The sequence below is a fragment of the Micropterus dolomieu genome, linkage group LG05, assembly GCF_021292245.1.
Source record: "Micropterus dolomieu isolate WLL.071019.BEF.003 ecotype Adirondacks linkage group LG05, ASM2129224v1, whole genome shotgun sequence".
NCBI lineage: Eukaryota > Metazoa > Chordata > Actinopteri > Centrarchiformes > Centrarchidae > Micropterus > Micropterus dolomieu.
In genome coordinates, this window is record NC_060154.1 from 5159837 (window position 1) to 5173732 (window position 13896).

General features: G+C 38.7%; 1 protein-coding gene across 2 annotated transcripts; it reads left to right on the plus strand.

Annotated features, from left to right (window-relative positions):
• The first annotated feature begins 6518 nt into the window (after positions 1 to 6518).
• LOC123971175 (homeodomain-interacting protein kinase 1-like) lies at positions 6519 to 11064 on the plus strand. Of its 2 annotated transcripts, none has more exons than XM_046049850.1 (11): positions 6519 to 6654; positions 7231 to 7460; positions 7574 to 7765; positions 8268 to 8449; positions 8603 to 8726; positions 9012 to 9134; positions 9244 to 9312; positions 9401 to 9579; positions 9648 to 9908; positions 10390 to 10598; positions 10800 to 11064. In XM_046049850.1, the coding sequence occupies exons 2-11, from the start codon at positions 7266 to 7268 to the stop codon at positions 10955 to 10957; spliced, it is 1692 nt and encodes a 563-aa protein (XP_045905806.1). In that variant the 5' UTR covers positions 6519 to 6654; positions 7231 to 7265; the 3' UTR covers positions 10958 to 11064. The 2 variants fall into 2 exon arrangements, with proteins under 2 accessions (XP_045905806.1, XP_045905807.1); XM_046049851.1 differs by having other exon boundaries at positions 6539 to 6654; positions 7238 to 7460.
• The last annotated feature ends 2832 nt before the right edge of the window (positions 11065 to 13896 follow it).

A 13896-nucleotide genomic window follows, 5' to 3' on the forward strand; every position in this document is an offset into this window, starting at 1 on the left:
TGACAACCCAAGATATCAGTTAATTTCTCTCACAGCCGCTTCAAAATTCTGACAGTGTTGAAATTTAGGACCAAATTCTCACAATGTGCTGCTGTGACCCACGTTTACAAAGGAACCAATAAGAATATGACATGAAATGACACAGAATAAACTGGTGAGCTTCATGCTACTGCTAAATAAATCCAGCCCCATGGCCAAAGCTTGTTTGTTGGTTTGCTACATTTTTCAAAACACTGGATTGGTAGATACTGATGAGACAAGTTGATAATATGTCACTGCTGAAACAATGGGCGTGTTCATTAATGCTCCATAGAGCATTAATGAACTGAAACAGGATAAGCTGTGATTTGAACTTAAAGCCCTTTTCAGACATGAACGCTTCGGCATTGCTGGGCTTATGCCATGGTTTGGAAGAGGTGGTTTAAGCCTTTAAAATGTTAAAACTAAAATAATTTAGCATCAAAAGAATAAACACCCAGCTCATTATGTGTAAAACTATTTGATAAATGCATTTTCAAGCAGGAAATTAAAAATATGATGAAGGAGTGCAGCCTAAAACCCATAATTTTTCAAATGATAATTGTTTGAGTTATTGCTACCACAGTCCAGGATTAGAACTTTAAAATCATCCCGGCGGCTCTTTGCATAGATTACTATCTACATATTTCTGCAGAGAAAGAACATTATATAGCAACAACTAATGAACATGGCCTTCTTTTCACAGAGGTGCAGCAGCTGCTGTAATCTCAACTGTTCAATTAGCTGCACTGACCGGGACACCACCTACACTTCATTAACAGGGAGGGGAAGGTATGGAATTAACCTCTCTCTCTCTCTCTCTCTCTCTCTCTCTCTGTTTCTTTCCTGTTCTCTGTCTCTTGCTATCCCCTTTTTATTCTTTACAGATGAAATATCTTAGTAGCAGAAAAGTGAAACTATTCCAAATTAGCTTCTCTGTATCAGTTTAAACATAATCTCCTCTTATTCTACCTTCTAAAATGGAAGCTTCAGGAATATTTACGAAGAGCAACATGGAGAAAATGGAGGGAAGGGGTTATAAATCCACAAAGACAATTTAGTTTTTTCAGCCTCTTTTCCTGTTTTTCCAATTACTTAATGCTATTTAAATACACCAGAGCTGACACACACACACATACACTCTCACACACACACTCTTTCTCACACACACACACACACACACACACACACACTAATGGTCCTCAGCAATGGAGAGGCTCCTGAAATAAGTCACGCAGTAATTGTATTTGATAAATCATAAAGGGAGCCCATCAGAGGAAAGCTAGCTGTAATAAAATGATAAAATAGACAATTATGAAAAAAAATCCCTGGCCTTTAATTTCCTAAACACACTCTGGAGAGAGTCCGTTTAAGCCGGAGCGATTTGACGAGATGCTCAACACATTATTTTCCCCCTCTTTGACACTGCAAATTACACCACAGGCCTCTGAAATGGTCGTAACATCCACACACCACAGATCCCTACTCACTGCTGGTTCATATCTACTCAGTAAGTTTCATATGATATTTGTCCGGCAGTGAACTCCTCATTTTATTATTATACAATTGTGGTTTTGTTGAGAAATTGAGATTAAAGGAATAGTCATGTGAAGATTGATCTTAATACGTACGTATTTTAAGTCTGTACGGCATATACGTAGTTACAGCTAGCAGCTGGTTAGCTTAGCTTTCTTCGAAACTTCCCCCTTGCCCCAGCTCACAGGTGCCTAATTTATCTCCTCCTGCTCCAACCACACCCCTAATCAAAAGCAAAAGGCCCACTCTGACATTCTCCTAACTCTCTCTGCTACAACTGGACACAGCTAGCCCGGTTCTGTCCAAAGGTAACAAAAGGTGCCTACCAGCACCTCGAAACATCACATCTCGTTTGTTTAATCCATCCAAAAACTGAAGTGCAAAAACAACTATTTGTGGTATCACGTGGGGTAATATTTCTTGGCTGGACACAGTGACTTCTTACTGTCTTGTCATCACCTGCCAGGCAAGAAATAGAGTCCAGGAAGAGTGTATTGATCGTTTAATCTAACTCTCGGCAAGAAAACAAAAATATTATTTCCCAAAATGTCAAACTACTCAAGTTACTTTTGAGTTACAATTCCTTTCCATGCGGTGTTCATATTTCTTTTTCTACCACCTGTATAACCATCCCCATCTCATTGTTATGTCTTGGTCTATGGTAATGATGAAATTTTCTGGTAACAGTCAGTGTTCCCATAAAGTGAACCTCCACTTAAAACAACACTGTAGCTTCACTGTGGCTTATGTGTGGATCACTAATAAATACATTGTACGTACTTTACTATAAATGATCAACACTTACAGTACTTAACTTGATGTCACTGTTAAAATATTATGATGGTAACTGCCAAATAACCTTCCAGATTCAGACCAGGGTATCCTGATGATACAAACTTCACTGAGAAATCTTATTCTCACAAGACCACATTAGCTCTTTGAGGCACAGATTTTTTACACGGTTGAATAAAAATCACATTCCTCATTGACTCCTCTGGCTGAGACAGCCATGACTGTGTGAGATCTGCACCACAAAGAGTTAAAAAAAAAAATCAGATCTCCTGGTTCCTTGTGCAAATGCAGCCAGACACACTGTGTCTGTGTAGTGTTGGTGCTGCTGTGTAAAATAACATGGAAAAGGTGATTTTCCACTATAGTGAGGCTTCCACACTCTGTGTCCCCCAGGCAGCAGCAGAGACATGATTGAATTTTGTATGTGTGTGTATGTATGTGTGTATGAGAATTTTGGTTGGACTAAGACATACGCTCTTTGCTGTATCTACACTGGTTTGTAATGTTGGTTTAAGTAAGAATTCATTTTGTACCCGTTGATTAAACAGAATGCATTTGATATTTTCACAAATGTATGTTTTTTAAAAGAAAATGAAGAAAGAAACCACTTTTTTCCTGTTATTCCTCAAAAGAAGACTTCCTGGTGATGTGAGGTTTTCATATTACAGCAGTCTGATTACACTAGGAGACGGGGGTTGGGGGTGGGGTTATTACAATCACACACACAAGTCTCGCTTGTCATTGTGTCTTTCTCTTAACAACACGCACACTAATGTTGCTTCTCTGTCTCCCTGTAGGTGATGCTGATGGTGTAACATCAAGCCAGTAGGAGTACAAGAGACGGAGAGTAAATGAGCTTGCTGTCAGTAGTGCGAGCCATTTCTAGGTGAAGCAAACTGAACTAAACTGAATCAAGCTGAACTGGAATGACCTGTACTGAACTGAAAGGAAAGCTCTTGGAGGTTTTTTTTTTTTCAATATATGGTGTATATTCACATTTACATTATGTTCTATGACATGAATTAAACCTAAAATGAATTTTGACACTGTACAATGTCAGATTTCTTTGTTTTCTACAGAGCTTATATTCTTAATATTAATTCACAAATATGGCTCCAAATTAATGACAATATTGCTTAGTGTCTGCTGGATTATTTAATAAGCTCCATTAAAGTTGATTATATGTCAAGATTTTGATCACAGCTTGTTTCCGCTGCCACCAAGGGGCATAAAAAAGAAAAGGTTTTCAGAAAGTTAAGTTAAACAACAGTAAATATTTGCATATTTCCCCTTGAGTATTTCTGAAAAGATGAAACATGTTTCTGGGCCGTTCTGTGAAGCTGAATGTATATCTTTAATTATATTATTGGGATGTGAACAATATAAATAAAAGTTTTTGTTTGGGTTCATCTTCAGTTATGCGCTTCAGACACAGCAATACACTTGAGCAAGTGTTATGTATTAACACACAAAATCTCTATACACCCCCACGCACACACTCACGCACCAAGAGAACAGTAGCCCCTAGCTATCTGCAGCAGTAAGTGTAAATGATCGCATATTTGTGGTCATAACTCACAGCCATACAGGCTGCTGATGGAAGCTGACACCCGATGTCTCTGTCTTTCTGTGTGTGTGTGTGTGTGTGTGTGTGTGTGTGTGTGTGAAAGAGAGAGAGACAGAGAGAGAGTCATTTTAGACTCTTCATGTCGTTTCCCTTCTGTCTCTTCTCGTCTTCCTCCTCCTCATCCTCGATACCTTGGGTGATGAAACTGACTCTATTACATCAGACCAACACCCCCAGCCCGTTTTTGTCCTCCACCCATCTACACATACACACTCTCTCTCTCTCTCTCTCTCTCTCTCTCACACACACACAAACAGATTTGTTTGCCCACACTCTAGAACCACATTAGTGTGTTTAACCTTATTGATTAGTTCTTATCTATTGATACAAATCAGGGGTGATCCGTCACTGATATATCTGTTTACGGGGTGGGGATGAGTTTATATTGATGGATGACAGAAGTGAAGAGCAAGGACAAACACATAATATGACAATGACTCTATTTTCACTGTGGGCTAAAAACTAATTTAATAGAAACTGAGACTTTATTGCAGAACAATGTTTTTTTAAATTCAAGAGCATTAATGTTTAAAAAATATAAATTCAGCTGTTTAATGTAGCTTTGCTGAGTTATGTGTTTCTTTAACAAAATAAATGAGTGGATAACACTCATTTAAACTAAATTACATTAGTAACAAAAGCCAAAAAATAAGTAAATCTGTATTTAAGCATCACAGTGGCTGTGACGCATTTGACATTATCAAGCTTATTATTATCATTATTAACAAATTATTAGTACAGGAATGATCATTTCAGTGAAAAGTCATATTGTAGTCCAAAAGTCTTCAACAATCCACATCTCTGCTGCTGATGTTTATCAGTCACTTGAGCATCGATACAAATACAAATACACTTATTATACAAAAATTGCAACATGCATTGCTTCTTGTTCAGGACTGTATGGTTGTATTTTATATTGATCTGCTTTCCTCGCTATTAATATGTTACAATTTCTCTGGTATTTTGTTGTTGTTGTCAGACAAATAAATGTAAAATAATAATAATCCATTAAAAAATTCTGTTCTCTAACTGTGTGTGCTCTTAACTGAAGATGAAATAACTGAACAAAACAAAAACATTGTACACATCTTCAATACACACCGACGCAGGAAGATTTATCAAGTTACACAGGGTGATGATCAGGGCAACAGTTAGGTATTCAACACACAAAGTTTTTGGACTTTCTCCCTTTAACTAATGATCTGTGGATGGCACCTTCACTCTGAGAAAACGTACCAAGACAATATGGAAACTATAATAAATAGCATGCTCCAATAACTCCAACGTTTTGCTTTCATTTTATGTTCAATATGTCAATATCAAATTACTTTTTTACAGTACAGTGGTGTCTAGGTTGCTTAAAATATTTTCATTGATTAAACACGTGTCCTGGCTTTCAGTTTCAGTTTGAATGTATTTAGTTTGGATACAAGGCTGCATTGCTAGAACTAATGATTTTTCCTTTTATGCCACTCTACTCCAAACAGATATACTTTTCCCATCTGAAGTCTTTGTGATGTGCATGAACACACAACAAAAGCCTGAAAGTGAAGTGTTTACTTGGTAAAGAATTTAGAGGTTTGTCCTGCAGAAATCCATCAGTGTTAAGAGGGTTTCAGTAATCCCTTATTGTGACAAAGGTAACCAGATTACATATTTATGTGATGTTTATGATTACAGGCTACAGAAACACCTCTCATTGTAATGCAATACAATCAACAGCAACACAAACCATCCTCTAAAATGACCATAATGATAAATCAACAGCTTTCTAAAGAACATTGTAACTGTCATGTAGGATTAATAGCAGGACTGTCGTATTAGACTGCATTCACATAGCCGCACAGCAGCCCTCTACAAGAAGGGCCAGGGCCGCTCTCCTGCAGAAGCTCAACTTCTACAACGACATTCTGCAGACGTTCTACCAGTCTGTGGTGGCCAGCACTATCTTGCCGTGTGTGCTGTGGAGCGTGAGGGAGACAGACGCTAACAAGCTTGACAAGCTAGTTAGAAAGGCTGGCTCAGTGATTCTAGTTGTGCTGGATTCTCAGGAGGTGGTGACAGAGAAGAAGGTGCTGTCCAAACTGGTTAGCATCCTGAACATCTCCCACTCCATTTTGAAACTTAAACTTCCAATGAGGTTCCACCGAGCGACACAGGAGATCATCCCTGCCGGTCGCCATTGCCATCAAACTCACCTGTGCTTTTCCACTGATGTCAGTATGGATATCAGTGGACTGGTAGGCTGCTGAGGTCTTACTAGGCTCCCTAATTGGACTTTAGAATAATATTTTCTGTAACTTCTGGCACAGTGCAATACATCTCTTTAACTTGTAACTTTTAAAATTAAATTTGCACACCACACAGCTGCACACTTGTATGCATACACATGCTTTAAAGGGCATACTTGTTTACATGTATGTTAATACTTGTTTGTGATATTTATTTTTGCCCCATTCTTGGTTGGTGAAGTTCCCCCTGGGATCTGCCTGCTGTGGTTCCATTCCATCTACAAGTGTGTCAGAATGATGATATAATGATGGAACAGAATGTGATGGAATACGAGACTGTGTTTGTTGGCCCAACAACTTGAAGACAGCCTTGAACCATTTGTCTAGTAACAGTTATCATACAATTCAGTATTAAAACATCACTGGCATGAAGTTACCTCTGGACGTCTGGTAAGTTGATTACATTTTCCAAATACCACAAAAAGTCTCTTCTTGAAGTCAAGATTTCATGAACATCTGATTGCACTGTAGATATAAAATCATTGTGTTGAACCTGTATTTGATTACCTTTGATTCTACTAACTAATGTAGTTGACATTAGCAGATTGGTTTTAGAAGTAACAGTGAAAACAAACATAATACAGTATAGAAACAGTGTATTGGAAACATGATGAGAAGATACTATGAGCAGAAATTAGTTGAATCTCATCTCTCACTGGTTACTTTGTTCAGCTTTTACAATACTGTAAAAGTTTCCATCTGTATTTTAAGTCTGCAGAAAATAAAATAACCATATTATACAAACAATATATAGCTGCAGTTTTTTTACTTATTGCAATGGGAAGATGAATACAACAAAAGCAGGAAAAAATCTGTCTGGAGGTAAAGGGTCTAAAAATCTAGTATTTTCCTGTGGGTTATTAGTGCTTCTTTAAATGTAATTTTAAGATTTTATTTTAATTGAAGCATATGTTTACTTACATGACTTTGTGCATCTAAATTCCTTCTTTTCTACTCTGCTCTCGGGTGTGAGAAATAAACAGCAGATTTCCTCTTGCACCATGATTGATGACCAGGACTTTCAGGTCGTTGTAGGAGGCCTGATCTCCTCCTCCTCCTCACTCTATGAAGTCCAGGATATCCTGGGGTGTGGCGCCTATGGAGAGGTCACCCAGTGCAGGAAGTTAGCCACCAATGAAACGGTGGCTGTAAAAATCCTCAAAAGCAAGACATGCATTGAGGAGGCAAAGGAAGAGGTGCAACAAAAATTATGTTGTGTTTCAACATTACCCTTGTATTTCATGTGTAATAATTCAAAAGTACAATGAATTCAAATCTCTCACTAACATTCAACACATACATTCCCCAGGAGGTAATCCTCAAAAAGATGAAAGAGCTTGACTCAGATATGTTTAACATCGTCAGATGGAACAACTCCTTCACCTTCGACAGACGTTTTTGTCTTGAGTTTGAAAAGCTGGATATAAATCTGTATGAAATCCTGCAGATGAACAATTTTCAGCCTCTTAAGTTGATGGAGATCCGCCCCATTGTGCAACAGGTTTGTTACTGTAACACAAAATTTCAAACACAAATTGCATTATAAGGTCTAAAGCACTGGATGAAGGGTGTACTTTATCTCATAAATGCATGTGTGCAGTTTTGTCAAAATCACAGTTAAGATAAGATGAGATGACATTTAATTAGTAAAACCCTAAAATAAAAAATATGGACAGATTTCTGCAGTATGTAAACCCAAACAATGTCCCCAAGGACTAGAGATGGTGGCTCATGGTGGATTATGTTTTTTCAAATTAAGGCAAAAGACCTTAGTGTATACTATCCCCAAACTAAGACTAATAGCTATTTACATGTTCATATACAGTAATTGGCTGTATATATTTATAATTATTGACAAAAACAGTAATACATTTTGTCATGTTTTTCATTTACAAAGTACATGTTTGTGTTGGTCATCGCTGCATTCTCATTCTCAAAACATCTGCTAATAAACATGTTTTGTAATAGTTTTTTATATTTTACTGTTTACTTCATCATTTCAGTTGGCTATAGCTCTGGAGTTTCTAAAGCGCATAGGGATTGTTCATGCAGATTTAAAGCCTGAAAATATTATGATGGTGGACCATTTACGGCAGCCATTGAGAGTGAAAATCATCGACTTTGGCTTAGCCTTTGTCAATCCCGAGGAATGGACGGGTGTGACTCTTCAGACCCAATGGTACAGGTAGGTAAATGATTGCACATCTGTGTATCTAGCACAACCATGTCTGAAAGCTTATCAAATGAATGAAGTGTAGACCATAAGCAGGAGTTAACTTCTAAGTTAGTTATAGTTATTACCACAGTAACGTGTTTGTGTTTCTCTTGCTTGTCCAAGATCGCCAGAGGTCCTGCTGGGAGCTTCCTTTAATGAGGCTATTGACGTATGGTCTCTGGGCTGCATTGCAGCTGAAATGTTGATTGGCACTGCACTGTTCCCTGGCAATGATGAATATGATATGGTCAGTATTACACTTTAGAAGCCATGTTCCACTACACTCTCTCTTATCTTTAGCATTTTCTTGTGAAAAAGGACAATGTCTTTAAATGACACATGCCACGGCTCTCATTTCAAGCTAGAGATGCTTAAATCAAAGTAATAGCAAAAAAATCACTCATTCTGCTTGATAAGCAGAGATCGGTATGTTTCTAACTTGTAGATAACTTAACTTTTGCAATCCTCTTGTGAGCCCTTAACAAACTTTACCGTAATTAAAGTATAACGCAACGTTGTGTTGTCCCCACAGATGAGGCACATCTTATGCGCAACTGGAAAACCACCTGACCATCTGCTGAATGCTGGATTGTATACAGAACAGTTTTTCAATGCAAAATACACAGGATTGGAACCCCCCCTGTGGAGATTTATGGTAACATTATTTGGTGTTCATTTAGGCGTTCATTCTATTTTGGTCATTGCTTTAGGTTTTTGATTGCATTTGTAACAAATTAAGTAACCCAAACATTTCCTTTCTTTAGTCAACAGTTGAAGCGAAGAATATTACCTGTAACCCAGTCACAATTACCGGTCTGAGTGATCTTAAGAAGGTGGGAATTTTTATAACTTGAACATGAAGACATAACAAAACAAGTTCAGATATTCTTACCATTTTGTTTATTTCTGATCTTGCACCAGGTGTCCTGTAAACTCTCAGGAGAAGATGCCAGTGCTGATGAATGTGACCGGGCAAGCTTTGTCGACTTGCTAACAAAGACACTGAAGGTGGATGCATCTGAAAGAATTACCCCAAGCCAAATTCTTCAGCATCGATTTATAACGATGAGCCACCTCGTCGGCACATTTGATAGCCACCAGTAAGTCTGTGCTTAGATGCTGTGTTTATTATTGATAGGCTGATCCTGATAGACTGTTTGACTTCCAGTGTGAAATTGTGTGTGAAGCTGATGAACATCTGCCACGGTCGGAGTTTTGATGATGGTGAGGATGTGAATCGGGTGACCCTGAAAACTTGCCTGATCGTGAAGGCCTCTAACTGCACTGCCAGCCCGGCCTGTGTTCCAAACGAGGGTCACCCAAGCAGCAGGGAGGAACTGTCCCTCCAGAGCAGCGTCATCAGCGAGAAAATCTGTCCACCGAAGAAGAGAAAAAGTGATGGTGCTGATGAATCAGAGTGTGGCAACATGTAGGTGTTTGAAAAATCTCCCTGTATTGATTATTTGATATTTTAGATGAATAGTTTTATATATACTTTATTTGCTTTCTTGCTGAGAAGAATGACACCTCTAGCTCCTGTATGTGCATCACCAACGGAGCTAGAGCCAACCACATAATGACAACAAGACTCCCGGAAGTTCAGGGGGGAAATAGTAACTGCACATAATTCCACATAAAACCACAACTAGACGTTTTTACGTTATGGTGTAAGAATTAAACAAATTAGATGTAACATATTAATAGGTGAGCTTCAGGGCTGTTGATAGGTGTGTTTTTGAACTTTAGAGACAACCTGCTTTACTGTTTTCCTCTGTGTGCAGTCTTTATGCAGGAGCTCCATGCTTACAGATGAGAGTAAAATTGACTCTCAGCAAGAAAGGAAATAATCCTATTTCCCAAAACTTCGAATTATTATTTTAGAGATTCAAACTATTTTTTGATCAACATAGAATCCCAGACACCACACCAGCTAAGACAAGGAGTGATGAATACCTGGATGCAGTGCCAACAGAGGCAGGTGAGCAAGCAATCCCACGAAAGTCACCACTGTACAAAAGAAAGAGGGATGATGTTGATCCATGCATAACCTCAGATGGCAACTACCCAGCAAAGAAGAAGAGTGTAAACCTCAATAAAGAGCTGACAGACAGCATAAAAAGTAAGCTCAGACACACACACACACACACCAGTTCAATTTAGTTTTAATCAATTAGTCTTTTCTTCTGTATAATAAAATTTTATGATGGCTTATAACATTTAACTGACACATTCCCAGATGTGCTAATTAAAATATAAAACGGTAGGCATTTGATGGGAATTCATGTAGATAAAGGGTTAAATGTTGTTTATTTGTTTTTAGAATTTCTCAGCAACACAGAACAGGCCAGGTCCAGCCATGCCTGGGATGATCATATAAAGAAGAGAAAGAAGACCAATGAGGATGATTCAGGCTCAAAACAAGCAAAAATCTCTGCAAACAAGAGGAGTAGGGGAAGTCTGGATGGAGGAGAAGGGTGAACCTACCTGACAGATAATGTCAATTAAAACAATGCTGGCACATCCCTCCATTCAGACTCAAAGGCTGACAAAACTGAAGTCACCAAATTAAAGACTGAAGAGTCAAACTCTGTTTCATTTTGTATTTCTTTCATTATTTTATTAATTTTGATACATTTTTCCTTTCTTTTAACATGTTTTGAAAACGCTTAATTTAGCAATAAAAACATTAGGAGAAAATACGTCCTATATACTGCAAAATACACCTTTTCATGTCATTATTTTGAAAGGTCACTCACTGGCTCTGAATACACATACAGTCAAATGGGTCAAAGGAGGGGTGGGATGTTGATCAGCCTGCAAGTCACCCACCCAAACAAGCAGCGGAGGGAGGCTTCGGCAGACTACACTAGATGCAGCGTGTGGGAGCAGATAAACAAACGCAAGATAAGTGATCAAATGCCATAGCGTAGTGGATAGTTACACACTGCATGCTGATTAGTATTGGGGAAGATGTCAGTCTTAGGAACATTCTTAAAATCGCAACGTAGTCGCTTGGCCCAGCGGGGTTGCTCTGCTCTTCACAGGTAAACAGGAGACAAGCCTTCGCGAGTAAACGGCAGGCGCTCTATGGAGAGTAACATGGCAATGGCTTCTGTGCGCTAAACAACTGTGGCCTATTTAACTTAAGTTAAAATTACAGGCTACACAACTTTACCTGATGGGCCTACATCTAGTTTTCTCTGTTATGCGAATTCCCTCCTGTTGGTGTCCTATATAGTAAACAGTAATAGAGTCTGGAAACTCACAAACAGGAGGATCAGTCTCTCTTCCAATGATTTGTGCTCTGCCTCTCATTCAAAAAGTTCAAGACAATTCAACTTCTGCAAGGGGCGGGAGGTGAGCACCACCATGACACTTTACCTCACTCTGACAGAGACACTTGCCACTGAACAGACTGTTTCTGCTGCTCCCTGATAAAAGCAATATCTTTCTGCTGATACCTGTTCAGAAAAAAAACAAGAAAACAGATATATATGTTAGATATATATGTTAACCTGTTGCTCAGAAGGTGCCTGTTATGATCGTGGCTCTGGACTTGTTTTAAAAAGCTATAAAAGGTAGGCAGTGGCAATTAGCTTTGGTTTTATATTTGATTTGAATAGATTAATACATAAGTTTAGATTTACAAGAAATATTTTATAGCTACTGTGTAAAGGGAATACTGCTGGTAAAAAAAACACATGTTATTGCACTTTTGTGTATATAGCAGTACATTTAAATTAAAAGTGTGCAATACACTACTTTAGAATGCATTATTAAATTTGTTAAATCACGATTAATCACAGAAAATCATATGACTTATCGTGATTAAAATTTTTAATTGGTGCCCATCACTAATATTATGTAACCCCTTGGTTTGAGTTAAAGCAGCATACAAGTGTCGTCATATTAGGCTCTGTCACTTTAAGAGGGTAACCTCTGACCCTGAGGTGTGACAGACTATAGCGTTTATTTTAGGAGAGGCCTCCGATTCGTCCATGTAGATGGCAATCACGTTTCTAAAATTGTGACTGGCTAAGGGGCGGGACTAACAGGCAGAGCAGATCGGAGTACACCGGGGTTGTGCTGAATGTGTGTGTGTTTTCTGTGGAGGTAGCTACAAGCTGCAGAAGAAAGAAAAGTGTAATTTAATTAAACAGTTAGTAGCCTGGCTAGTTTATAATAAGTTTGTCACACTGCTACACAGTTTTGTGTATTGTACTGTTAACAGGTTAGCTCCATCGCTAACAGCAAGCTAGTACGAACACCGGAGCCCCGGACAGCGTCGCATGTGACCTGCTGTTAACGTTATGCTCCGAGGGAGACCGTCAGGTGCCTATTTTCATCTTAATCTTTCTGAAAGGACTGCAAAACATAAGAACAGTGGGAGTCATCTGGATGTTGCTTTGAAACTGGGCTTAAAGTTATTTGGAAGGGTAAACATCGGTGCACAGCAGGCACTCCTTGAGCAGCACAACAAACACTGCAGGGCCACAACCATAGACTGTATATAAAAAGGCCACAACTGTATATAAAAAGGCCGCAACCATAGACTGTATATAAAAAGGCCACAACCATAGACTGTATATAAAAAGGCCACAACTGTATATAAAAAGGCTGCAACCATAGACTGTATATAAAAAGGCCGCAACCATAGACTGTATATAAAAAGGCCGCAACCATAGACTGTATATAAAAAGGCCGCAACCATAGACTGTATATAAAAAGGCCACAACTGTATATAAAAAGGCCGCAACCATAGACTGTATATAAAAAGGCCGCAACCATAGACTGTATATAAAAAGGCCACAACCATAGACTGTATATAAAAAGGCCACAACCATAGACTATATATAAGGCCACAATTAATCGGCGGACGGTCTGAAAAACTTTGGTCATCCAGAAGTTTGCCCAGAGGAAAAACCGCTGTTCCACCTTTCTCCTCATGTGAGACCTAAGCTGTGGTGAGTGAAAGCATCTTTTATCATCTTAACTCTGCTGCTGGTTCCTGCATGGGCAAATTGTTGTGCAGGATCGGTTGAGACTAGGATATGGATTATGGTTGTTGTCATAATGTTGTTGTTATATAGCCACTTTCATACTGCTTTATTATTCGGGATTATTAGGCCAATTTGCTGGCTCGCTGCTCTGTATGAAAGGTACGCAGCAGGGAATGGGATAAATATTGGCGGACATTCTTTCCATTTTGATTGCAGGATCTATGTGGAAAACAGCTATAGAAAGGGTCTGGATCCCTAAAATCTTGTCTGTGCATGTTGTTGGTGACTTCAGTGGTGTTGAGCTCACTGCTGTTTGCTTAAGGCCTGTAGGCTGAGCTTGGTTGTGTCGCCTTAAATAATGCATTCTTAATTTAGGTTTGAGACAGTGGTACTGTAACTTGTGTCAATGCACTGCCC

What these genes read in the sequence shown, in the direction of transcription:
- LOC123971175 (XM_046049850.1), top strand. Translation starts at nt 7,266, where the DNA reads ATGATTGATGACCAGGACTTTCAGGTCGTTGTAGGAGGCCTGATCTCC. An exon ending in TCCGCCCCATTGTGCAACAG is followed by an intron (nt 7,766 to 8,267) that starts GTTTGTTACTGT and finishes TCATCATTTCAG; the next exon opens with TTGGCTATAGCTCTGGAGTT. An exon ending in GTCTGAGTGATCTTAAGAAG is followed by an intron (nt 9,313 to 9,400) that starts GTGGGAATTTTT and finishes ATCTTGCACCAG; the next exon opens with GTGTCCTGTAAACTCTCAGG.